Source organism: Eumetopias jubatus, unplaced genomic scaffold, assembly GCF_037043125.1.
Source record: "Eumetopias jubatus isolate StellerSeaLion01/CBP00866 unplaced genomic scaffold, mEumJub1_p1.0 scaffold_23, whole genome shotgun sequence".
Classification (NCBI taxonomy): Eukaryota; Metazoa; Chordata; class Mammalia; order Carnivora; family Otariidae; genus Eumetopias; species Eumetopias jubatus.
In genome coordinates this window covers 635,980-663,763 of record NW_028274829.1, presented here as the reverse complement: position 1 = coordinate 663,763, position 27,784 = coordinate 635,980, and the positions used below count along the sequence as shown (strand labels likewise).

The 27,784-nt window shown below is 39.7% G+C and overlaps 1 protein-coding gene and 1 long non-coding RNA gene across 2 annotated transcripts; one reads left to right on the top strand and one right to left on the bottom strand.

Annotated features, from left to right (window-relative positions):
* The first annotated feature begins 385 nt into the window (after window positions 1-385).
* LOC148162055 (heat shock transcription factor, Y-linked-like) lies at window positions 386-2,023 on the top strand. Its single transcript, XM_088020322.1, has 2 exons — window positions 386-898; window positions 1,334-2,023. Exons 1-2 carry the CDS (start codon window positions 386-388, stop codon window positions 2,021-2,023), a joined length of 1,203 nt encoding a protein of 400 aa, XP_087876448.1.
* Window positions 2,024-2,270: 247 nt separating this feature from the next.
* LOC114218038 (uncharacterized) lies at window positions 2,271-19,549 on the bottom strand. Its single transcript, XR_015767214.1, has 4 exons — window positions 19,508-19,549; window positions 18,324-18,438; window positions 17,536-17,660; window positions 2,271-2,507 (listed from the first exon to the last, which is right to left on the bottom strand). It is a non-coding gene; the product is annotated as an uncharacterized LOC114218038 (long non-coding RNA).
* Between the last annotated feature and the right edge of the window lie 8,235 nt (window positions 19,550-27,784).

Below are 27,784 nucleotides of genomic sequence, written 5' to 3'. Positions count from 1 at the left end.
ACCAGGTTTTATGTTATTGGCACCAACCTAGTAAGAGTGTGTTTAGAAGAAGGAAATAACTTTATATCAGGGGCTAAATATAATTATGTATTTATTTCTTTAAAAAATTTTGTGAAAAAGATTTTGTACATCTTAGTTTTTTGGTCGCTGTCTACATAACTTTTATTTTAAGTACTTTATTTTAACTGAAATGAATTTCACAAGTAAACAGTCTGGCTTTAATTGCTAGGAAACAGGCATCTTGTGATGTCACAACTACTCAAGTGGTAGAGCATTGTGACGGTCTGGGTAGTCTATCTGCGGAGGCCAGCCAAAGCGGCATTTGAAGCTGCAGTGTTCAAAACCATGCAGATGAGAAACGTAGCTGAAGGAAAACTTATTTGAGATGGCACATGTTTCTTCAGAAATTCAAGATGATTCTCCTAAAGATGGATCGACTGGTTCCGCAGCCTCCATTAGCGCTCCTTTGTGTGATCACACATTCACTGGAGATGTGGACCTGAGGTCTATGATTGAAGAAAATGCTTTGCAGGCCTTGTCAGGAGGATCCTTGATAAAAAGACCATGTTACACATTCTGTGTCTCTGAACCAGATGAAGATAATGATTTTCTTTCTCTGACCTTTCCCAGGAAACTTTGGAAAATAGTTGAAAGTGATCAATTCAAGTCAATTTGGTGGGATGAGAAGGGAACTTCTATAGTGATTGATGAGGAACTCTTCAAGAAAGAAGTGTTGGAGAGAAAGGTTCCCTTCAGGATATTTGAAACTGGAAGTATGAGGAGTTTAGTTCGCCAGCTTAATCTTTATGGATTTAGTAAAATGCGACAGAGTTTTCAAAGATCTGCTTCTCTGGCTGACTTTCTAGCAGAGGAAAAAGAAGTTTCTGTTTTAAGCAAGGTACGCAAAAATGTTATTACTTATATAAAGAATATATAAGATTTCACCTTGTATAGCAGTAAATATGTTCGTGTGTATAGGCTAAAGTCAGATTTTTAAATTTTTAACATTTTTTAAAAATTGAGGCCAGCTTAGGCATGAAACATTCAGGGGTATAAGAAATCTTGGTAGTATCTTTGATCGTTACCAGTGAACTTCAATTTAAATAAGGTCCTGAAGCCACTTAAAGTGCTATTCACTGTTATCTGTAAATATATAACACATTTTCATGAACCGTAATTAAACGTTTGTTTCCAGTAAGTAAATTCTTAAAAATACTAACATACTAAATATGTTATTTGATGACTTTTTGTGATGAAACTACAGTCAGATTTTATAGGTTATCTTCTATCTTAGTTGGAAATGTCACTTAGTAACGTTCTCCTTTGGTTTCAGTTACAGTACTATCATAATCCATATTTTAAACGAGGCTGCCCCCATCTTTTAGTAAGAATGAAAAGAAGAGTCGGGATTAAAAATGCTTCTACAGTTTCATTAGTTCAAGGTTTCAACAAGAAACCCTGCAGAGCAGTGGATAATGTGGAGAGACCTAATTCTGGTTTTGTTGCTGAAACTAGCGGAGAAAGGGTATGTTCAAACTCCACCAACGTAAATGTGCCTCTAATAAGGAAGCTTTCTCCCAGCCAGAGAATTGCTACTACAACGGCCCCTATGAGAAGTGATTTTTCTCCTGCATCAGCAATGTCGGTTAGACCACCGGGACAAATTGGAATGGAGCCACATGCTACTTTAAACCAGTTGACCACTTTCCACATGTACTCACATAGCAGCTACACTCAAGCAAATGGCCACATTGTGAACTTCGTTACAACTACAACTTCTACATCTCAGTACCGTATCATATCTCCCTTACAGAGCAGTTATTTTGGTATGAGGGTGGAGCCTTCCACTTTTCCAACTAGATATGCGGATTTGTCAGCCAGTGAGGCTCGTTTTTCTAACCTGCAACCGGCCGGCAACCCATGGTGCACAATGCCAATGATAGGTGATACTTCTGCTGCCTCACTTTCAAGGACAACTCGTCAACCCTCTCCATCGTATGCACATCATCCTAATTACAACTGATCTGTCAAAGGACTATCATTATGCAAGATAACAAAGATTATCATTTGTTGGCAATTGACCGCATATTGGCAATTCTCTTACTTGAACAATAAAATTACACGTTCATCTGTATGGTTTCATTACGTTTATTTTTTGAAATAGTTCAGAGTAAAAATCTTTATTTTATTTATTGTATTTTTTTGTCATTTGGCAAGAACAGGTGACATACATCCTAAATAAATTATATATATTTAAAAAAGAACGGGAGCCAAGGAAAAGAAGCATTTGGAGTTAAGTAATTTCTGAAATAGTCCAGGATGAATAAAATGAGGGCATAAATTACAATGAAGTGGAAGGGGGCGCCTGGGTGGTTCAGCTGTTAAACGTCTGCTTTCGGCTCAGCTTATGATCCCAGGGTCCTGGGATCGAGCCTTGCGTCCATTGCAGACTTGTGTCCTGAAGCAGACTCCTCCTCCCTTTGCCGCTCCGCCCACTTGTATCTGCTCTGCAATAAATAAAATCTTTAAAAAATTGATGTGGAAGAGATACAGGTCAATGAAATCCAGAAAAGACAAATACATAGTATTCACTTCAGTATTTTCTCAATTACATTATATTCTCCCAGTTATTTAGAAGAGTCCTTGGATTTTAGTGGCAAAGGTTGTCTTCATTAAAAAATACATTCATAGTGGAAAGTATAACACTCTCACCAGTTCAGCAACCATTATGTGATCACATGCTGCAGTCATGGGCTGCATGTCTCAGAATGTTGTGTAATTTTACAGGTGGTATTATCAAAGGACTGTTTTGCCCTAGTGATCTCAAAACATTCCATTTTGTGCCTTCATTTCCTCCCCTCATTAGCCCACCTTTTATATTTTTCAATGGATACATTTATGTTGCTTTCTGATTCCATCCACAGCCTATTTCAGGCTTAAGTCCTTATGCTGTTTTTGATGCCTTTTAAATTCTGAGCCTTGAAATTCAGCATAGTTAACAAGACTTTAGAGACAACTGTTTACCTGAGCACGTTCATAAGTTTCCATTACATTCACACTCTTTTTAGCCATGCCAATTCTCATCATACAACTCTTAGGGTGAACCCCTTTACTTTGTCTTGGACATCACAGATTGAGCACCATTACTGTCATATTTGACAGTATTTTTCTATGTATATATTGAATGAACAATACATGGACGTTGGTTTAAGCCAGTCAAAATCTACTTTTTGTGACTGAACCCATGTCTTTTACTATTATCATAATTGGTCTTACTCTTCACTGGAAATTTTCTTCAAGAGTAGTTCACAGTTATGTACACTCCAGATAATGAGTTTGACTTAAGGAAACTAGCATCACTAGGTATCAGTGCATGCACTAATTTTTAGTTTCCAGTTTTTTGGCCATTATGAAAACTTGGCTGTTCTGGTTAATGCCACTATAAAGGCTTTTTTGTGTCCTGTTTCGTTGAAATATAGGATTATTTCTCTGCCTGTCACAGTATCTTCTCCATCTTCTGCTTTCACAAGTCATTCCCTGAGAGAATTTGCTGCATACTTACCAGCTCTGTGTCTATGGCAGTATCCCAACTAGTGTGCAGTACAATGACAAAATTCATTCCCTTGGCCTCTGAGATAGCTGGAATTGAGATGAAATCCAGACCTGAACAATCCATTCTTGTCATCCTACTTCATCAACACATATTTTCAAACTGTGTCTACACCGGAAGAGTTTGCAATCATTACTCTGTATAAGGAATCCCGGTTTCTTCCTGGAGTTTCATGAGAATACCATGGTCATCTATGCCCATATGCCGTTAATCACCATTATTTAGTTCTCAGATGTGTAATTATAGAGGATATAGTTTAACAACATGGTTAAATGTTATACATAAATTTTTTTTTCTCAGTATTTGTTTTTTAATTTTCTTATGTTATGTTAGTCACCATACAACACATCACTAGTTTTTGACGTGGTGATTCACGATCCATTGTTTTCGTATAACACCCAGTGCTCCATGCAGTATGTGCCCTCCTTAATGCCCGTCACCGTGCTGACCAATCCCCCCTCCCCTCTAAAACCCTGTTTGTTTCTCAGAGTCCACAGTCTCTCGTGGTTCGTCTCTTCCTCTGATTTCTGCCCCCTTCATTTTTCCCTTCCTTCTCCTAATGTCCTCCATGCTGTTCCTTATGTTCCACAAATAAGTGAAACCATATGATAATTGACTTTCTCTGCTTGACTTATTTCACTTAGCATAATCTCCTCCAGTCCCATCCATGTTGATGTAAAAGTTGGGTATTCATCCTTTCTGATGGCTGAGTAATATTCCATTGTATATACGGACCCCATCTTCTTTATCCATTCGTCTGTTGAAGGGCATCTCGGCTCCTTCCACAGTTTGGCTATTGCGAACATTGCTGCTCTGAACATTGGGGTGCATGTAGCCCTTCTTTTCACTACATCTGTGTCTTTGGGGTAAATACCCAGGAGCGCAATTCCTGGGTCATAGGGTAGCTCTATTTTTAAATTTTTGAGGAACCTCCACACCGTTTTCCAAAGTGGCTGTACCAACTTGCATTCCCACCAACAGTGTAAGAGGGTTCCCCTTTCTCCACAACTTCTCCAACATTTGTTCTTTCTTTCCTGGTCCATTTTTGCCATTCTAACTGGTGTAAGGTGGTATCTCAATGTGGTTTTGATTTGAATTTCCCTGATGGCTAATGATGATGAACACTTTTTCATGTGTCTGTTAGCCATTTGTATGTCTTCTTCAGAGAAGTGTCTTTTCATATCTTCTGCCCACTCTTTGACTTGATTATTTGTTTTTTGGGTGTTGAGTTTGAGAAGTTCTTTATAGATCTTGGATACCAGCCCTTCACCTGGAGTGTCTTTTGCAAATATCTTCTCCCATTCTGTGGGTTGCCTCTTTGTTTTGTTGACTGTTTCCTTTGCTGTGCAGAAGCTTTTTATCTTGATGAACTCCCAAAAGTTCATTTTTGCTTTTGTTTCACTAGCTTTTGGAGATGTATCTTGAAAGAAGTTGCTGTGGGTGAGGTCAAAGAGGTTATTGCCTATGTTCTCCTCTAGGGGTCCTCTCTACCTCTAGGACACGAATGTTTGTTTCATTCCCCAGATTAGGGAAATTCTCAGCTGCAATTTGCTCAAATACATCTTCTAGTCCTCTCTCTCTCTCCACTCCTTCCGGGATTCCAATTATTCTGACATTGGAACGCTTCATGGTGTCACTTATTTCTCTGATTCTATTTTCATGGATTCTGAGTTGTTTTTCCCTGGCCTCCTCTTTTCCCCTTTTATCTAGTATATTGTCTTCCAGGTTGCTTATTTGTTCTTCTGCCTCACTTGCCTTGGTGTTAGGTTATCTAGATTGGATTGGATCTCATTGATAGCATTTTTCAGTTCTGCCAATTCAGTTTTCATTTCTGCCCTTAGACACTCTATGTTGCCATTGATTGATTTCTCCATTCTAGCCATTGTCTTCACAATTGCTACCCTGAATTCCTCTCCGACTACTACCCTGAATTCCTCTCCGACATCTTGGTTATATCTGCATCCATTTGTAAATCTGCACCATAAGTCATAATCTCTGAGTCTTTTCTATTTTAGGGGTTCCTCCTCCTAGTCATTCTGTTGACAGACGTTTGAGGGAATGTACAGAGTCCAAATTATTGACCAATACCCAAGCAAGATGCACCTGTTAGGGACCTTAGGGTTGCTGGCCTCTTGTTTCCCCAGCCTGTCTTCCGGTCGAGGGGCCTGGTGTGCTGTTACTCAGGCAACCCTGTTTGGGCAGAGTTGCCCTACCCCCCTGTGGCGGGGGATGGGCTCAGTGGGAACTGGTTTCGGGGGGCTTTTGTTCTCTGGTGGCTTTCCACGTCTCTTCCATAAGTCAGAGCAGAGGAGACCGTTTCCAACCCTCTGCCTCAGAGCAGAGAGACCGCAGTCTGTTCTTCAGTGAGCTCTCCAGGCCACACCGTCTGCGTTTCTGTCCGTGCTGCTATAAACTGCAGGGTCCTGGTTTGTGTGCCCCTCTGCAGCGCCCCCAGTCCTGCCTCCAGGTCGGAGCATGTCTCTGCCCTTTGTGCTTCTAAAACCGCCAACAGCTCCCGGTTCCCACGTGCGACCCCGTGGCTCCAGGTTTCCGCCCGGGGGCCGCCCTAAAGTCCTTTCCCTGCCGCTACTGGTCTGTGAGTCTGTGCCCCATCCCCAGGACATGAGGCTGTCACTCACCGGAGGTGTAGGATCCCCACGGCCAGGCACCTTCCCGCTGCCATTTATCCTCCGATATCTGCCCGCAGAATCAGGGCTCCCCTCTTAGTACCTCAAAACCAACCGCCTGCGATATTCTGTTTGTAGAGATCCAGATCTTCTTACATCTCAGGCTGGTTTCGTGGGTGCTCAGGGTGGTCAGGTAGATACCCAGCTCAATTCCGGGTACCAGTTGAAACAGGGTTCCCTACTCCTCTGCCATCTTTCCTCTCCTATCAAGCGCTGACTCTTGATCTCAACTCAGGTCTTGATATCAGGGTCCCGCGTCCAAGCCCTAGAGTGAATCTTTTATAGAAAGCATAAAGTTGGATGATGGTTTTTCCATTATCACAAATAGTGTCTTTTACTTAGATAGTCTAATTCATGTACATTTAAAGTGATTGATGATAAGGAATTTTCTACTACCATTTGCTATTTCTTTTCCATATGTTGTATATTTTTTCTTCATTAATATATCTATTACTACCCTCCCTTTGTATCTCATGGATTGTTTTCTCATTTCCTCTTCTGTGCATATTAAAGTTATTTTTAGTAGATATAGTAAGGATTACATATATTATCTTGAATATAAAAATTTAGTCCAATTTAATATCAACTTAGGTCAGTAGCATATAAAAATCTGTTTCTATACACCCCTGTCCCTCCTGTATTGTCACGCACTGCATGTTTACCTATACACTTTATAAACTGTGTGTTTATTAAAACACATAAGCTATCTTTGTTTTGTCTTTTAATCCATGTAGAAATGAAGAGGCTTTAGAAAAATACAGTAATTTTCATTTGATATGTACCGATGTGATTCCCCTTAATCATGTTTATTTCTTTAGGTTGCTTCAAATTACTGTGTGGTATCATTTCATTTAAGGCTTCAATATTTACTTTAGCATTTTTTAATTTAGCAGGCATGTTAGTGATAAAATTTCTCAGCTCGTTTATTTATTTATTTTTTAAGATTTTATTTATTCATTTATTTTAGACAGAGAGAGACCATGAGTGGGGAGAGACGCAGGGAAGGAGAAGGGAGAGGCAGAAAGTACCTGAAGCAGTCCCCTAACCGAGTTGGAGCCTGACACAGGTTGGATCCCACAACCACAAGATCATGACCTGAGTGAAAATCAAGAGTGGGACACTCAACTGAATGGGTCACCTGGCGCCCTTTTTCTCTAGTTTATATGAGAATGTTTTAATTTTTTCAAAAATTGGTTTGGCCACATATAGAACTCTTGGTTGATGGCAAGATTTTCTCCTTTTTCCCTCTTTAAGTATATCATCCCACTGTTTCTGGCTTTTATTATTTATGAAATCTCATTGTGGATGTCTGGTGCACAATGAGTCACTTTTAGCTTGATACGTGCAAGATTCAGAGGTCTTTGGTTTTTGAAATTTTACTATGATTGTCTCATTGTAGATCTTTTTGATTCTATTCTGGTTGAAATTTCTTGAGGTATTTGAACGTGTTCATATGTTTATTTCAAAATTTTGAGAAGTTTTTGACCAAAACAACTATTCTTTGTACTCCTTTTCTCTCCTCTCATTTTGGAGAGGATAATTCACTATTATTATGTGAATACTGGTTTACTTTCTAGTGTCTTAAAGGTCTTAGTCTTTGTTATACTTTGTCTTCATTCATTTTTGTTCTGCTTCTCAAGCTCCACAATTTCAATTGATCAGTCTTTAAGTTCATTGATTCATACTTCTGCATGCTAAGTCTTCTCTTAATTCTTAGAGTAAAATTTTCATTTCAGTAATTTTATTTTTTATCTTCCAATAAAAACCCACAGAAGGGAGAAAAGTATATCTGACAAATGACTTGCATTCATAATATCGAAAGGACTATTATAATTCAACTAAAATACAAATGACCATTAAAACTTGGACAATGGACAAAGAAAATTATCTTAAATTGCAGACGATTTGATACATAAAAAATATTAAGAAGTCAAAACAGTAGAACAAATAATGTGTTAATAATATGTTAATAATTATAATTCCATATAACTGAACATAATTATAATCCTAGCTCATTATAATAATGAATTAGCATTATTAGAACTAATGAGTGTAGTAGGTTGCAGAGGATATTAATACACAAGATCAATTGTATTTTTTTATGCCCACTATTACATTTGAAAAAAGTTAAGAAGACATTTACAACAGCATCAAAATAACATCAAAAATATTTTTAAAATTTTTTTCCAGTTTGAAACCATACTTTATTTTTAATGTAGCTAGAAATCCAATAACTATTTATTTTTAAGCAGAAAAAACCTCCTTTACTTTTTCCTTCTTATATCATTGTTAGCATAAGAAAAAAGACTTCTGGTTTAGAAATGATACTGAGTTTCTATTAAAATGAATGTACTTTGTTATTTGTGGAACTTAAAAGCACAGGACACATTTTCAGAAGACCAATTTTACTTTTACCCACTTGTAATATTTGCAATGTTAAAATGTACTTAAGTAATATATAATAAGTAAATCAAATAAGGAACCCAAAGTTATTCAAAGCACACATTAGAAAATTTGAGAGAGAACACACATTAGCAACAACAACAAAAACCGCTGGCAAGCTCAAACACAAGTTTATATGCTGAGTATTTTTAAAGGGTTTAAAAAGCATGCTGCGTTAGCCTACAGCTTTTTCTCACTTATATAACAGATGCATTTCTATCTGCTTGTGTACAGCAAAGGGTTAGAACCTGGATCCACTTACTTGACTTCATAAACGCGCTACTTCAAAAATGTATTCCATGGAATTTTCTTCACTGCTCTTACCCACTGATTCTTCAAATAAGCAAAGTACAGAGGGTCTCATCCCTTGAAACTGTTTTTAAACACTAGTACTTGACACTGGAAGACAGGTAGAAACCTAGCAATTCCTGGTACAGTGCCTGGACTTAGTCGTAATTAATGTTGAGAGTTGAATGTACAATAGAAAAGTCTATCATGTCTTTATCCTTGGAGGAGAGGGAGGGAGAAAAGGGAGAGGTGGGGGATATGTAGTACTTAAGAGCTAAACAGGAGCACAATGACTCATAATGCCATCAACCCCACAATGAAGAACCATGGATCTCATCGATTGTATAATTCACGTTGGATCAAAGATGTTTGTTCCCTTCTATGTCTATCAGTGAATTCAAACCTCATACTCTCCAAACTACAGAGATGAATGATGTAAGATAAATTCCAACTGCAACAGGTATTTCCTAACTAGAAGACTGAACGCCGAAGGGAATCCAATCCCTCCTTCCGACCTCTTTTGACATGGTAAGATTTCCACCAAAGCGGAAACCTAACATTTAAATATGAAATCTTTTGGCCAAGTAAGAAACTACAGCTGTTATGGCTATTACCTCACATAATCACTGTATTACATATTAAACCCAGCATGACATACACTTGCAGAATTATGTTGTGAATGATATAGTAGTGATGATGCCAGTAACAAAGGACTATCTTTAGCTCAAAAAGAGTATGGGGGGGTGGTGCGGGGGGAGGTGAAAACAAGTAGAAAGTGCACCAGGAGATGGATCTTTTCTGACCAGGAAAGGTCACTCTAAACACAGAAATATCAAAAGAAAAGTATTCCCTTATTTCCCCTATGTGGAAATAATGCAAAACATTTATTTTCTAAATCAGAGAAGAACACACCTAAGTAATCCAATTCTACTGCAGCATTATAAAAATCATCCCTTTACCACAGTGTAAGATTTAAATGCATCTGCACAAGCGTGCACCCTATATAAAAGGAATAAGGTTGCTGCTGCCCTGCCAGGCACTTCCAGTCCCTACCTAGGTCCTACTGCAATACTGGTGGCCCTAATGGTTTTATCCAAATAAATTCTGTTTAAAAAAATAAAGCATTTCTGGGGCACCTGGGTGAGTCAGTCAGTTAAGTTCTCCCTTCGGCTCAGGTCATGATCTCAGGGTCCTGGATGGAGCCCCCACCGGTCTCCCTGCTCCGCGGGAAGCCTGCTTCTCCCTCTCCCACTCCCCCTGCTAGTGCTCCTGCTCTCACTCTCTCTGTCAAATAAATAAATAAAATCCTAAAAAAATAAAAAATCAAGGATTTAAAAAGACAAGTCAAAATGTCTCAGAAACTGTATCTCCAGGTCAAAGTTCATCTATTTAAATGTTATATTTGCTTCTTCCCACTAATAAACCTTTATTTCACTCAAACTGAGCAATAAATCTTCCACACTGAAGTATCTTCCTTGCCCAGTTAATCCAAAGGAAAAAAAATGAAATGATTAGTAAAGGACAATGTAGAGACTAATACACCCTTTTAATATGTTTTTAAAAAGTGTTTAAAGTTTGTAATTCCTAGTAGGAAAACAGTATCTGAATGAATACCCTAATGGCAAACCACTGTAGAGTGTTGCAGTTGCAGGTGGGGCAGAGGGGTAGGGATTCTCTTCTCAGCACCCCAGCTTTCTTCATGAGAAGGTCAGAGGTACACTGCTTTGTATCATTGCGACATCCTTTGGGTGATCGTTGCTTTTCCTTCAGCAAGGGCTTTATTTGTCTGAAGGGCATTATGCTTGACCTCCCAATCTGACTGACAATTTATTGATGAGATTCATAACCTTTGGATTGCTCTATTTTGACATACTCGCTGGGGTCTGGGCCACATCCTGGAAGGCCACCATAACTTCTGGATCCTGCATGGCTGCGAGAACCTCTGGATCACTAAGAATTTCACTGAGCCCAGGCATTCCTGACATTCCAGGCATTCCCCCCTGCCATTCCAGGCATTCTCCAGGAAAACTACCAGGCATTCCCCCAGGAAAGCCACCTGGGAAAGAGCCATAGGAGCTCCTGATTGTCATCTGGCTTCTTCCTCCCTCTGGGCTCTCTCATGTTCTTCCCGAGCCTTCTTAAACCTTTCTATTCTTTCTTTGATCTCTTGTTCTTCACGTTTTCGCTCATACTTTCTCCGATGTTCAGCAATTTTCTGGGCCCTCGGTTGAACTTCTTTCAGCACTGCACTAGCATCTTCGTCGTAATCCAGTTCACAAGCAAGGGCAAGGTCATGTGCTGCTTCTTCCCAATGGCCCAGAAGTCTGTGTGCTTTCCCTCGTCACTTATAAGGCTGAGCTGAATCAGGATTTATTTCAATAGCCCTGTCACAGTCTCGAAGGGCAGCATTTCGCTTCTGTCATTTGATGAAGACACTGGCTCTCTTGGCATACAGAATGGCCAAGCGAGGAGGATTCAGTTTGATGGCATCTGTGAACAAGTCAATGGTTTTCCGTAGTTCACCATCATTTAGGGCATCAATGGCAGCCACTTTTTTATCATTTGCCTGATCCATTAGTTCCTCGGTTCATCTCCCATTTCTTGAGGGGCGTCAGTATCTGGTTCAATCACACCTTCATTGTCGATTTCTAGATCACTTTCCTCACTTGATGGTTCATCTCTCTTTATGTTTTTCCTCCGCCTTCTTACTATTTGTTTTTTCTTCCTTGATATTGTCTTCTGATTCAGTTTTACGAGTTGCAGGTGGTATTTTACCCCCCACGCTCTCCACACACTCCCGCAGGAAGCGCCATTCCTCGGTGTGCAGAACGCTCGAATCCAGCCTCCACATTTTCAGGAAGGCCCTAAGCTCGCTCACTTTGAGGGGGTCCGTGGTCCGGAGGCGGTGGCAGGCGGCAGGCGTGATTGTGTGGAAGGGGGCGGCTGCCAAGAGGCAGAACAGACTAGAACCTTCCCGGCCGCTGGCTCCTCTTACCCCACTTGTTAAACTTTTAATTTAAAAGTCCAAGCTTATATTCAGAAAACTACACAAAAAATGTTTAAACAATAAGGAAGATTTAAATAAATGGAAAAATATCTCTAGTGGACTTAACTGTGGTCCTCTTCATGTTCATATGATGAAGCTCTAACCCTCAACCTAGCTGTATTTGGACAAGATGCTTTTAAAAAGTAATTAAGGGGGCGTCTGGGTGGCCCAGTCAGCTAAGCATCTGACCCTTGCCTTTGGCACATGTCATGATCTCAGGGTCTCAAAATTAAGCCCAATGTTGGGCTCCATGCTAGGTGTGGATCCTGCTTAATATTTTCTCTTCCTCTCCTGCTGCCCCTCCCCCCAGCTCACTCCCTTTCTTAAAAAAAAAAAAAAGGAATTAAGTAATTAAATGAGTTCCATAAGTGTGGAGCCATAATCTGATTGGATTTTATCCAATGATAAAAGGAAGATTTTTCTCTCTTTCTCTCTCTCTCTCTCCTGCTCTCCTTCTCTTCTCCACTCCCCATCACTGTCTCTCTCTCTCCCCAAGTATACAATTTTCACTGTTTATATAACATAGTCTGTGATATTTTGTTATGGTAGCCTGAGCATACTAGTATAATATCTCATCGAGAAAGTGAGAAGAAAAATCCGTAATAAAAGAAAATATTTACAAATCATATATCTGAAAAAAGAGTTGTATGTAGAATATATAAAGAACTCTCACAAATTAATGATAAGAACAAATTTTTCTTCTTAGGACCCAATTTTTTAAAAGCAGAGACTGAATAGATATTTCTCAAAAAAAGATCTATGTGTTCAATAAGCCCATGAAAACATGCTCAACATCATTAGCCAACAGAATGAAATAGAAATTAAAACTACTTCACATCCACTAAAAACAATCTAATGTTTTTTAAAAAGGAGAAACACAGTATTGGCAAAGATATGGAGGAATTGATTCTCTCACATACTGTTAGGAGTTTAAGATTGGAAGAGTCTGACAGTCCACAAAAGATTAAACATAGCATTACTATGTGACCCCTACAATTCTACTCCGACGTACATACCCAAAAGTTGTTGAAAACATATGTCTACACAACTTGTCCATGAATGTTCATAGCCACATTATTTATCATTGCGAAAAAGTGGACATTATTCACTGGATGAATTCATAAAGAAAAGTGGCACTATCCATACAAAACATACACATTGTTTGAAAAGGAGGATCCAAGAAGTCAATGAAGGAAGACCCTGAACTCCTCTCTTCTGGGAGCATACCAGGTCTACATCTACTTATAGAACAATTCCTCCTGAAGAAGAACTTTAGGACTTCTTGAACAGCTTCTGCACAACAACATTTGGACTACTTAGAGATCAGCAAGAGTGATGGAGACACAGACACAATAATGAAGACACATCTGACACAGCAAATTGGAATGCAGACAGAGAGTAACAAGAACACATATGTCTGCCCCGGGGCACAGACAAAACTCTGGGTTTAAAACAGCAAGTAGGATATAAAAGGAACCAGCCCAAGAATCCCACCAAACTCCGGAACTGTCTCTGGGTGGGAGGGGCTGGAAAGCGCCACAGTTTATGCTGCTCCTTCATCTTGACAGCATCAATAAAAGCAAGGTCCAGATGCTAAAGCCAGGCTGCCACTTCAGAGAATAGCCCATAGAAGCCACATATAATCCACCAAGGTGACCCCAATGCAGTAGACACCAAGACATCCCTGGTCAGTGATCATGACACCTCCACCCATCTCAGGGGACACAGGGGCAAAGCACTCCAGAACACTGTACACTTGCACCACCTTGGCTCCGGATGACTTGCCAGGACATCCCATGCACAGAAATGTCTGGTCTCCAGTCACTCCACCAGGGCTTTCCCCTCACCACAAGCATGCCTTGGCTCTAGCAACTTAGCAGGGTGCCCTTTGTGTGGAGCATCACAAGACACCTTAATCCATCCAACCTCGGCTCCAGACACCCTGGTTGGGTGCTCCCTCTGTGGAGGACTCTGGGACACCCTGACCTGCCCCCACATCAGATTCAGCTGACCTCCCAGGTCACAGGGGGAGACCTGGGACTGCTTATCCCATGCCAGCCACAGCCACCGCCAGCCCACACCAGGAATAGCCATATAAAAGAACATTCTTTCAAGTCTAGGAGAAGTAACTGTTCTGCTTAATTCATATAAATAAACACCAAAAATTAAGCAAAATAGAAAAGTATGCTAAAAAAGAAAAAAACAAAGCAAAACATCAGAAAAAGAACTAAATGAATAAAGATAAGCGATTTATGTGATTATGAATTTAAAATAATGGTTAAAAAGATGCTTGCCAGATAGGAGAGGAGAATAGTTGAACTCAGTGTGAATTTCAACAGAGATAGAAAATAACAATTCAGAGTTGAAGAATGCAATAATGGAAGTGAAAATTACACTTGAGAGAAGCTACAGTAGGGTAGAGAATGAATACAGAACAAAGAAGAGTGAAGTAGAAGGCAGTATAATAAAAAACACCATAGCTGCATAGAAAAAAAGAAAAAAATGGGGATAGGTTAAGGGATCTTTTGAACGAATCAAACAAAATTCACACAATAGAGGTCACAGATAGAGAACAGAGAGAGAAAGAGTTAGAAAATATATTTTAACAAGTAAGAGCTGAGAGCTATCCTAACCTGAGGAAGGAAACAAATATCCAAGTTCAAGAAGCACAGAGAGTTCTAAACAAGATGAGAACATAAGGGGGTCCGCTACACAACAACAGTATTTAAAATGTCAAAGATTAAAGATTAGAGCGAGTTTTAAAAACAGTTGAAACAAGTAACTAGTTACATAGGAAATCACATTAGGCTATCAGCTAATTTTTCAGCAGAACTATGCAGATCAGAAAGGAGTCACATGATGTATTTAAAGTGATGAAATGAAAAAGTCTACAAATAAGAATACACTGCCTGGCAAGGTTGCAGTTCAGAACTGAAGGAGAGTTAAAGAGTTTCCCAAACAGACAAAAACTAGAGTTCATCACCGCTAGGTGGCCATACAAGAAATGTTAAAGTGACTTCCTAAAGCGGAAAAGAAAGGACCATAATTAAAAGTAAGAAAATTATTAACAAAAACATATACAATATGATGACATATAACATGAAGGGGAGAATACAAAGGTTCTTTTAGAATGTTTTAGAACTTAAGTGACTATAACTTAATTGAGACTACTATAGGACATGGATGAATAACAAAAAACCCGTAACAGATGCCAAATCCTATAATAGGTACACCCAAATTAAAGAGAAAGAAAGCCCAACCATAATATTACAGAAAATCAACAATCACAAGGAAAGAGAGCAAGAAAAAAAGAAAGGAACAGAGAAGTACTACAAAATCAACTACAAAACAATTAACAAAATGGAAATAAGTCCGTACTTATCAATAATTACTTTAAATGTAAATAATCTAAATACACCAATAAAAACATGTAAGTTGGCCAAATGTAAAGTTATAAATCTGGCCTATTCCTTGAGAGGGACTGAGGCTGTGCCGCCATCAAGGAATGTGACCATCAATTCATAGACGCCATCTGTCCTCCAGTCACTTTACCTATATAGGGCATAAAATGGAGTTGGGGTGGGGGGCATTCCATTTCTGATAGCTGACATTTATTAAACTTTGGCTCAAAGATAATGTGATTCTTAACAGTTGACTTTTTTTAAATTAGCTGCCTTCTCTACCCCTTGAGTCCAGGCCACATTAATTTCCTGATCCAATTAGAAATCTATTTTTCAATAATGCTAAAAGGAGCCACTATAATTCTGCTACACCTGCTACTGAAGAAGCTGGATTCGGACTCCTTGACAAGCTTTCCAAAATCGATTTTCTTTAAATAAAATGGCCTAGTTGTCATTCTTCCTGGGAAATAAATGTCAGCTCTGCCTTCATGAATACTTGTTTTAAATTTCTAAGAACTTATTTTACAACAGGAGACCCAAATCCTTCATAGACTTTTGTTCCACCAAGGTTTTTCTTAATTAAGAAGTGGTACCTTATTAAAATGACCACCATTCTAAACCATTTTTATGTGGTCTGAATAGCAACTTTACAGTTTCATACCAACTATCTAAAACCTAATTACAAATAGACCACAGACCTCCTCCTACTTTTATAGACTTGAGTACTTAAGTAATTAAATTAGGGTTGGTATTTATTTCATTTTTTAAGTCTTTCCTGGAATAATAAAAGTTCGATGTTCAGCAAAAAAAAAACCTGCTTGAGTTTAAGCCATTTTCAAAAGAAACTTGCCTTCTAAACCACTGTGTTCCAGAACATTAGTGATTATAGGTGTTGCGTTATTAGTGATGGTAAACTTTGTGTTGTTCTTTATGAAATGATACATATAACTGTCGGGTGCATTAGTGCTTTTTAAAAGGGGCTGCATAATATAGGGTTGTATATGTATATTCCTGTTAAGAATTAACTTGTGCTTTGGCTGTTTCCTGGATTTTAAAACATATACATGTGCAGAAATGTATTAAAATGAAAGGAAGCATACCTTTATCAAGATGCTATTAAAACTGAACTTCAAGTATAATATTTCATTTGGATTCTTTTTGTTGTTGTTGTTAATGCCTAAAAATGCCTATTTGGATCTTGACTTTTTTTTTTTTTTCAATTGGGAAAAGCTCTCTTTTGTGTGGAACAGTTGTTCCAGAGTAGCGTGTTTTGTTTTCCTGTTGCATGACAGACTTAAATTTTTTTTTCCAGCAGTGGAGGTGCTGTTAGAGTCCAGTGTTCTAGAACAGGCAGTGTCTCAAGCCTAATTTTACTTTTCTAATTCTGGTAGCTATTACCAGGAATTTTTGAAAGTTTTGTTTAAGTAGTCTAATATTTTTTATGTAAAGAGCATTAAATTTTGCTATGTATAAATTTTTGTAACCTAACAGTGAATCAATATTTTCTATCAGTGCCAAGGGCTTCCTGTAGTTCTATTCAAGTGTTACAATAAATATTTGTAGATAATAGTCAATACTTGTGTATGCTTATTTTAAAGATCTATTTAGGTGGAAATAGTTGTGGATGTACTAAGAGTAGTGCAATAAAAGTATAGCTTCACTCACTTGCCTTTTTACCATACATAAATACTATCTTTCTCTGTCTCTAGTATGGTGTCATTTTGAAATAGTATGCATTATCAAGATTTCACATGTGTATGGAAATTGTGTTTATAGGTGGATGCTACCACCATCTTTATAGTTCTGTGAAGTATAGAAATTTTCTGACTAGCGTCCACAAATGAAAGCAGTTATACATATGGGATTAACACAAAGCTTAAGTGTGGGGAAAGAAAAAACAATGTCGAACCTTCCGAAGGGTCCATGTACCCCTGGCTCCTTTACAAACCCAAGGTAGAAAAGATCTAGCTCCTAAAAACAAAACTCTAGATCTAACAGCTCTCTAAAGCAGCAGAGCTAAGTTTGTTACTTAGGATTTCATTTTACTATCAGTTTACTTACCTGTTAGCACGATTATGCACTGGGATTTTCGTCATCTGAACTTCCTGAGTAAGGACCAGCTCTTGTCACTTACTGAGACACTGCCATTTTCTCAATGAGGTGCCACCTTGGGATTCTCGCCCTTCCTTCACCCTCGGCAGGAAAAGATCAGGACCCCAATTAGTATGCTCTTTGCCACACTACTTAATACCTTCTGTTTTTGTAGCATTTTGCGCAGTTAAGTTACATAACAAACTGTGTGTAAATCCTGTCTAGATGAGATCATAACCAATAGCCACCCAGGTGCCCCACATGCAGTCTCTTAATAATTGACAGTAATCCTGCCACAGGGTATAGGAACCTCTAGAGGGAGCAGCAGCAATTTTTCATTTCTCTAACTCGGCCTTGTGAAACTTGACTTTCAAATTGGTAAAGAGATGAAAATAAAGTCACAATTTAAGTCCATTAAAAAATAACAACTAAAGATTCCACAATAAAAAACTTGAAAAAAAATCCTTTCAGGGCTTTTTAATGCTAGGATAGTCCTACTTTTAGAAGATTTAAAAGAAACGATCCCTTTGTTAGTATCTTCTCCTAAAGTACGACCTCTTTCTCTAGTCCGTGCGGGGTTCATCTGTTCTCAGATGTTTGTGCAAAATTTCAAAATGAGTGTTAGGATGAATAAAATTACGGAGAGTTTTGAGGAAACAAAAATACAAATAGAGTTAAGTCAGGCTGGCCCAAGAACTTCCTTTTTCCAACCTGTCCCCCAGCCTTCCTCACTGTTTTGATATTTGAACTTGACCCACCTGGGGAAGATTTGAACAAAGACGCACTCAGGGGGTCTTGTCCAGGTGGGAGCGGGCAGGGGAGTTCTCACATGACACATCACGCATCCATAGCCCTTCTAGAGGATGCAGCCATCTGTAAAGGTATATAAGAAACGTCTTCTCTTTGAATGGGATCTGTCCTGATGTGGAATATTAAGAATGCTGCTTAGAATTTAAGTTGACTGAAAAATCAAGCTATAAAACAAGTATGCAATGAGTTACTTATACAAGGTCTTTGAAAATACAAGGTGGGGAAAAACCGAGTCACATCAAAACGTGTTAAGAAGTTAGCTGAGGGTTCTGGCCCAAGATGGTGACACAGGAGGCCCTTGAACTCCTCCCCAGAATACAGCAAATGTGCCACTACACCCAGATTAATTTTTGATGAAAAAAATCCAACTAGCTGAGCTACTCTTACACATTTGGCAATCAAAAAAATACACACACTGAAATGGGCAGGAAAAGCTGAGCCAAGCCCTCACCACAAACCCCAACCCCAACATGATGCCACATAATCAGCTGGAAGCTACGAACTGCAAGGTTCTCCCTGAGCCTTTAGACCCCACATTTAGCACCTCAACTTTTAAGGCTGAGAGATGGGCTCCTAAAACAGCTAACTTTTTTTTTAAAGATATTATTTATTTATTTGGGAGAGAGACAGAGACCGAGAGAGCACAAGCAGGGGGAGAGGCAGAGGGAGAGGGAGAAGCAGACTCCCTGCTGAGCTGGGAGCCAGACAGGGGCTCGATCCCAGGACCTGGAGATCATGACCTGAGCCAAAGGCAGACGCTTAACCATCTGAGCCATCCAGGTCCCCGAAAAAAACCTAATTCTTAAAGCCAATAGGGCTTGTATCCACGAGACCAGACCCAGAAAACTAACAAAGAAATAGTGCTTAACCAGCCCTAGAGGTCTAGCTCCTGATCTTTCCCTGAAAAGGATCTGGTTGCACATATTAAAAGCTGTTGCCTCAGAGTCCAGCTTCTACACTGAGCACACCTCTAGGGGCTGCCTCCTATTGCCAGCAGAGAACGGGGAAGCCAGTGGATGCCTCCTCCATCTGCTCCCCTCTAGCCCACTCCAAAGCACCCGTATCTCCCTGGAAGGTTATGCACATTGTGCCTCAGTTTTAGTAGCTGCCACCCAACATATCCCTGGAATACCTGGCTCTGAGACCCAATGCTGCTTGCATTCAGGAGTTCCACGGGACTGCAGCAAAAAAAAAAAAAAAAAAAAAAAAAAAGGAAGAAGCAGTTTTTAATGGGTGCAGGAGCAACACTCCCCCAACTCCCCCACCTCCCCAGCCATGGCTAAATACCTCAGCCAAGTGCGGAGGAACTTGGCCTAGGGAAGATGGGAAAAACACCCATCTCACTGTTTATCCCAAAAAGAGGTGTAACTTACATATTTTCCCAGCTGCTATCTGAGAATCTGGCTTCTAATCAAACTGCAACTATGTGCTGTGACCTTATCCACTGGAACGCTAAGCAGTCTTGACAAACACTCAACTAGTAGGAAGCACCAAGAACAAAAAAAGTTGTCTTAGATAATGACAAAAATTTAAGAAGCAACCAAGAGCTTGGGCCAGCCTAACTGAGGAGGTTCACCTCCACAAGACCACTCTAGACTGGGAGAGGTGGCTGTTTAAAAGGGTAGAAACCAACACACAACGAAGGAAAATGGAGATGGTGGAGTATGTTCTAAACAAAAGAAGAGAACTCCAGAAACAGACCTTAATGAAATAGAAATAAGTGACTTACCTAAGAGTTCAAATTAACAGTTATACAGATGCTCACGGGGGTCAGAACAACACATGAACAAAATGAAAATTTCAACAAAGAGAAAATAAGTTTCAAATCATACAGCTGAAGAACACAATAACAACTGAAAAATTCAGTAGAGGGGTCAACAACAGACTAGATCAAACAGAAGAAAGCATCAGCAATCTTGGAAAACAGGCCAGTGGAATTCATCCTGTCAGAGAGCCTGGAAGCCTGAAGAGTTCCAAAAAGTATCAATCTAAAGAAATGCACACTGAGACATGGTATAATTGAAATGTCCAAAGTTAAAGAATCTTAAAGCAGGAAAAGAAAACCTTGTAACATACAAAGGAAACCCCATAAGACTACCAACAGATTTGTCAGCAAAAACTTTGCAGGTCAGAAGGGAGTGGTATGGTCTATTGCAATTGGTAAGAAAAAACTGCCAACCAGGAACACCATCCCCACAAAGTTGTCCTTCAGAACTGAAGGAGAGATAGAGTTTACCAGACAAGCAAGAGCTAAAGGAGTTCATTACCACCAGCCCAGCCTTACATGTTTTTTGTTTTTTTTGTTTTTGTTTTGGTTTGGTTTTTTAAAGATTTTATTTATTTCACAGACAGATAGCAAGAGCAGGAACACAAGCAGGGGGAGTGGGAAAGGGAGAAGCAGGCTTCCCGCCAAGCAGGGAGCCCGACGCAGGGCTCCATCCCAGGACCCTGAGATCATGACCTGAGCTGAAGGCAGACACCTAATGACTGAGCCACCCAGGCGCCCCCCAGCCTTACATGTTAAATGTAGTTCTTCACGCTGAAAAGATGCTAATTAGCAACAGGAAAAACTATCCAAGTATAAAACTCACTCATAAAGGTAAACATACAGTTAAATTCAGAATACGCTAATGTTGTAAAAGTGTTGGGTAAATCACAACTCTAGTGTGAAGATTAAGAGACAGGGGCGCCTGGGGGGCTCAGGGGTTAGGTGTCTGCCTTTAGCTCAGGTCATGATCCCAGGGTCCTCAGATCGAGCCCCACGTTGGGCTCCCTGCTCAATGGGGAGCCTGCTTCTCCCTCTCCCTCTACCTGCCCCTCCCCCTGCTCATACTCTCTGTCAAATAAATAAAAATCTTAAAAAAAAAGAAAAAAAAAAAGAAAGAAACCCAATGATACCACTACTGAAAATCATCAAAATACAAAGGAAGAGAGTAAGAGAAAGAAACAAAGGAATTGCAAAAACAACCAGAAAACAACAACATGGTGGAAGTAATTCTGTACCTATCAATAATTACTTTAAATATAAATAGACTCAATTCCCCCAATCAAAAGACACAGTAGCTGAATGGATGAAAAACCAAGATCCATAAATATGCTACCTACAAAACACTCACTTTAGCTTTAAGGACACATCAGACTGAAAGTGAAGGGATGGAAAAAGATATTCCATGCAAACAGCCAAAACAAAGTAGGGGTAGCTAGCTATACATACATCAGACAAAATAATAGACTTTAAGCCAAAAACTCACAAGAGACAAAGAAGTTCATCATATGATACTAAAAAGGTAAATTCATCAAAAAATAGAGCATTTGTAAATATTGATGCACCCAACATCAGAACACATAAACATATAAAGCAAATATTAACAGACCTCAAAAGGGAGAATTAGACAGCAGTACAATCACAACAGGGGACTTTAATACCCCATTTTCAAAAATGGAGATCATCCAGACAGAAAATCAATCAATAAGGAAACACTGGATTTCAACAACACATTGGACCAGACAGACTTAACCGACATTTACAGAACATTCCATCTGTTAACCTTAAAAATGAAACAGCCAGTTATTTTACCAGCAAAATGAGTTTATTCAGGAATAGCAGAAGAATTGCAATTTGAGTCATGCAAGCTATAGCAAACCCCAGGCAGAGTCTGGAGAACAAAGGAGAGGAAGCTTACAGAGGAAAAAGGAGGAAGAAAGGAGGGAATGCTTTGAACAAAAGTCTCTTGGAGGAAAGCCAGAGTTCAGGGTGGTGACAGGTTTCTCATTGGCTAGGCAACTGCTGGGCAAGGAGAAAACCTTCCTCCTGCTGAGGCAGTAAAGTGAACTTCTTCCTGCCTGGAAATATGAAGTAAGCTGTGATAGAAAGTTCGTGTGTGTGAGAGCTTCCCCTCCAGGGCTTTCGGATTCCATTCTAAATCAAGTTTCCCTTTATTTTCACATTTCCCCCTTTTGATCAAGATCTTTCTCCAAAAGCATAACTGATCAAGAGTTGAGTCCTCTGTATTAACTGTTTTTGTCCCTTGGTGCCATGAAGGACCTTTCCCGGTTATCACATCCCACATCGGAGGGAAAATACATAGCAGTTACAAACCAATAAGGCCCCATTTGAGTAACAAGAAGGTTAGGAGGGAGAACTCTCAGGCATTTCCCATCCAAAGGCTATATCTTGTCAAGGCTGTACACACGAGATCAACTCGAAGCACTGAGCCAGTGTCACCTTATAGGGTACATCATTTCTACAAAGGTTTGACAGGCCACAAGTACAAAACTTAAAATTACAGAGTAGAATTAAAAGTAGCAGGACAGGGGCGCCTGGGTGGCTCAGTCGGTTAAGTGTCCAAGTCTTGATTTCGGCTCAGGTCATGATCTCAGGGGTGTGAGACTGAGCCCCACACTGGGCTCCACGTTCAGCACAGAGTCTGCTTGAGAATTACTCTCTCTTTGTTCTTCTTTTTCAAGACTGCTTTGGCTATTTGGGTCTTTTGAAGTTCCATACAACAGGGAGTATCTGCAATTGCACAAACACCTCCTTGTGTATCAAGTAGGTAATTAAGGGCTATCTGACTGTCCAAAACTACCTCAGCCAATGAGTCAAGTGATCATTGCCGGATGGCTGCTGCTTTGGCTGTGGCGCAGACTAGCTCTTCCAATGGAGGCGTACCTGCAGTAATCAGGCATGCATACCTCCTGGAAGTTCCCGTTTCAGGTGGCTATGGAGGTTTAATGGGGTAGACTACCAGGGGAGGCTTCTGATTTATTATCAACATTAAGGACTGACCTCCAACTCACCAGCTATCTAAACATTCATATGCCCATGGGAAATACCATCCACTGCAGACAAAATGAAACCAGGTGGGGTACAGAGGTCCCCAGCTAAGGTCTGCTTAGTAATGGATCCATTAGCTGGAATTCCCTGATTGACCTTTTTTCCTTTTAAAGATTTTATTTATTTATTTGAAAGAGAGAGAGAGCATGAGAGAGAGAGAGAGAGCGAACATGAGCAGGGTGGGGGGGGGGGAAGAGGCAGAGGGAGAGGGAGAAGTAGACTCCCCATTGAGCAGGGAGCCCAATATGGGACTCAATCCCAGGACCCTGGGATCATGACCTGAGCTGAAGGCAGACACTTAACCGACTGAGCTATCCAGGCGCCCCCGATTGAGCTTTTCAAAGCAGGAATCAGAGTAATTGGCATGACATTCTGTGAGGTACCATCCCATCCTGAAAGGGTCTTTTCTGAAAGCCTTCCAAAGAGCAACTGGCCCACCTGTACCTCCCTTGCAGGGGAATGGTCTGTATTTAGATAGGGAAAAGAATGTGGGGGGTGCAAATGTCATACGATTGGCAGTGATGCAGGTGTCAGGCTGACCTAGTACGATTATGGCTGGAGGAAGTTTGAAACAAGGTGTGAGAACACCTGGCTGTAAATAGCCTAATCCGATAGGTAACACCCACAGACTTGGCAGGCAGAATCCACAGTGGCATTTGGGACTGAGACAACCGGTGACACACAAGACCAAGGGATCTCTGACGTAATGAACCTTTCAGTTTCTGGACAGATTCGACAGTCAGAGAGGTTTCCCCTTTTTGCAATAGATTGGGAAATATGGACCAGAACGCTGTCCTCCTGAACAAGAGAGGAAGAAATTAAATAAGCAGCAGCAAGAAAAAGGCATACAGGCCTGGTCTGGTCACCTTGGGAAAGCAGTCTCCTTTAGCGTCATCTGTTTCAACTTCCGGAATCTTTACTTTCAGGTCACCAGATGGTGTGTATCCAGTCAGGGTTTGGCACTTGCTTAGATGTGATACCTGGATCCAAGAGCATATTCCTCGAAGTCTGGCAGCACAAGGGTTGGTTAACAGTCCCTGATAGGGCCTTTCCATGGGGTTGAAGTGTCCTTCTGGAGATATCTTTCCCAATGGTAAAATCTCTGGGCTGCAGATTACGACGATGCTTTCATCTCCCAAAAGCACACTGTGGAAGACTGTCCTACCCAAGTGTGCTTATTCCCTACGGATTTGATGGGGCTTTTGCAAAACTGAAGTAGATCCCTTTTTACCAACTGTGGATCAAAGGACACAGGGGGCTAGGTGTACTGGACACCCTGATACAAAAAAGAACAGATTCTCACTGAACTTATGCAAATATTGTCATGAAAAAGAAGACTAACAAGAGTCTCAGAATTCCGGGGGGATCAGGTAAAGAAAAAAAGATAAATGCTTCAATCATTGGTACCAAATTAAGTTACAGACAGCTTAAAAGGAGAAGGGGAAAGGGGGGGAGGGTCCTTTGAATCTGGAAAACAAAGCATTAAAGCAATCAGTTTTCCATTAGAGTTTGAGAAATTCTTACCCAGTTCAGTGTTATGATCTTAAAGTAATCGAAAACCTGTATTCTAGAGCACCTGTCAAATTCCCTTTTCATGAATCTCTTAGAAGAAACACTTTTGTAGAAACATTTGTCGTAAAGGCATCAGAGTAAAACAATAACCGTAAAGGACAAACGACTTAAAAATGGCCACAATTAAAGACCTGATAAGAGTTCACAGACACTTACCAGTGATGCAACTGACAAGTAAATTTGCTTCATTTTGTGACATACATTTATTTTAACTAGTTATTAATGCATTTGAGAAATGAGTTACTATTAATGCTAGTATTAATGCATTTGACATACTAGTTATTAATGCATTTGACAAATTACTTTTTTTAAATTCAATTAATTAACATACAGTGTATTAGTTTCAGAGGTAGAGTTCAGTGATTCATCAGTCATATAGAACACCCAGTGCTCATTACACCAAGTGTCCTCCTTAATGCCCACCCCCGTTACCCCATCTTCCCGCACCTCTCCCCTCCAGCAACCCTCAGTTTGCTTCCTATGGTTGAGAGTCTCTTATGGTTTGTCTCCCTTGTCAGACTATGTCTTGTTTTATTTTTCCCTCCCTTCCTCTATGCTCCTCTGTTTTGTTTCTTGAATTCCACATGAGTGAAATCATATGATAATTGTCTTTCTCTGATTGACTTATTTCACTTAGCATAATACCCTCTTGTTTTATCCACATCATTGTAAATTGTCATCATTTTTTGATGACTAATATTCCACTGTACATATACATATATATACACACACACACACATATATATATACACATAACCACATCTTCTTTATCCGTGACATACATTTTAAAATTAAGACTGATAACACTGTACCAGGACACATCAGAAGTTTTTAAATTTTCGTGTAATTTTTAGAACACACATATTAACATACACCTATAGAAACACAAAATAAAGAAGGCTTAGTATTCCTAATTGGACAATGCTTCCCATGCATTTATGATGATGAGTACTGGCTATGAATATATTAAGTGATGAATCACTGAATTGTACTCCTGAAACCAATATCACACTATATGTTAACTAACTAGAATTTGAATAAAAATTTGGGGAAAAAATGCCGAAAAAAATAACAAAAAATAAAAGTAAAAAAGTCAAGCGACTTCCACAAAGAAAAAAAAAAAAAAACACAAACACAGAATCTTTGTTTCCTAGGCAGATTACATTAAAAGTAAAGAAACTTTGTTTACAATTTCTTATTAAGAACAGACCAATAGGGCGCCTGGGTGGCTCAGTTGGTTAAGCGACTGCCTTCGGCTCAGGTCATGATCCCGGAGTCCCGGGATCGAGTCCCACGTCGGGCTCCCTGCTCAGTAAGGGAGCCTGCTTCTCCCTCTGACCCTCCCCCCTCTCATGTACTCTCTCTCTCAAATAAATAAATACATCTTTAAAAAAAAAAAAAAGAACAGACCAATAATGTATCACTGTTATTCAACATGGTACTGGAAGTCCTAGTCTCAGCAATCAAAAAACAAAAAGAAATAAAAGGCATCCAAATGGGCAAGGAAGAAGGCAAACTTTCACTCCTTGCAGATGACATGATACTCTCTATAGAAAGCCCCAAAGACTCCACGAAAAAATAGAACTCATACATGAATTCAGCAAAGTCACAGGATATAAAATCAATGTACAGAAATCGATTGCATTTCTATACACTAATAATGAAGGGTCAGAAAGAGAAATCAAGGAATCGATCCCATTTATAATTGCACCAAAAACCGTGAGATACCTAGGAACAAACCTAACCAAAGAGGTGAAAGATCTGTACACTGAAAACTATAGAACACTGATGAAAGAAATTGAAGATGATACAAAGAGATGAAAAGCACTCCATGCTCATGGATTAGAAGAACAAATACTGCTAAAACGTCTATACTACCCAAAGCAATCTACACATTCAATGCAATCCTGATAAAATAATACCAGTGTTTTTCACAGACCTACAACAAACAATCCTAAAATTTGTATGGAACCAGAACAGACCCTGAATAGCCAACTAATGTTGAAAAAGAAAAGCAAAGTGGGAGGCATCACGATCACAGACTTCAAGCTCTATTACAAAGCTGTAATCATCAAGACAGTACGGTACTGGCACAAGGGCAGACACAGATCCATGGAACAGAACAGAGAACCCAGAAACGGACCCACAACTATATGATCAACTAATCTTTGACAAAGAGGAAAGAATATCCAGTGGAAAAAAAGGCAGCCTCTTCAATGAACAGTGTTGGGAAAACTGGACAGCAACATGCAGAAGAATGAAACTGGACCATTTTCTTACATCATACACAAACAAATTCAGAAAGACCTAAATGTGAGAAAGGAAATCATCAAAATCCTCGAGAAGAAAACAGGCAGCAACCTCTTTGACCTCAGCTGCAGCAACTTCTTAGTAGACACATCTCCGGAGGAAAGGGAAACAAAAGCAAAAATGAACTACTGGGACCTCATCAAGAGGTCATGGTGAAGAAAACAATCAACAACAATAAAAGGCAACTGAAAGAATGGGAGAAAGTATTTGCAAATGGCATATTGGATAAAGGGCTAGTATCCAGAACTGTAAAGAACTCATCAGAATCAACACCCAAAAAATAAAATAATCCAGTTAAAAAATGGGCAGAAGACATGAACAGACATTTCTCCAAAAAAGATATACAAATGGCTAAGACACATGAAAAAATGCTCAACATCACTCAGCATCAGGGAAATACAAATCAAAACCACAATGAGACACTACCTCACACCTGTCAGAATGTCTAAAATTAACAACTCGGGAAACAGATGTTAGCGGGGATGTGGAACACTTTTGCACTGTTGGTTGGAATGCAAACTGCTGTAGCCACTCTGGAAAACAGTATTGAGTGTCTTCAAAAAGTTAAAAGTAGAACTACCCTATGACTCAGCAATCACACCACAAGGTATTTATCCAAAGGATACAAAAATTCTGATTCGAAGGAGCACATGCACCCCAATGTTTATAACAGCACTATCAACAATAGCCAAA

Coding starts and splice junctions, on each gene's coding strand:
- LOC148162055 (XM_088020322.1), top strand. CDS start 386: ATGGCACATGTTTCTTCAGAAATTCAAGATGATTCTCCTAAAGATGGA. Junction 899..1,333: donor AAGTTTCTGTTTTAAGCAAG/GTACGCAAAAAT, acceptor CTTTGGTTTCAG/TTACAGTACTATCATAATCC.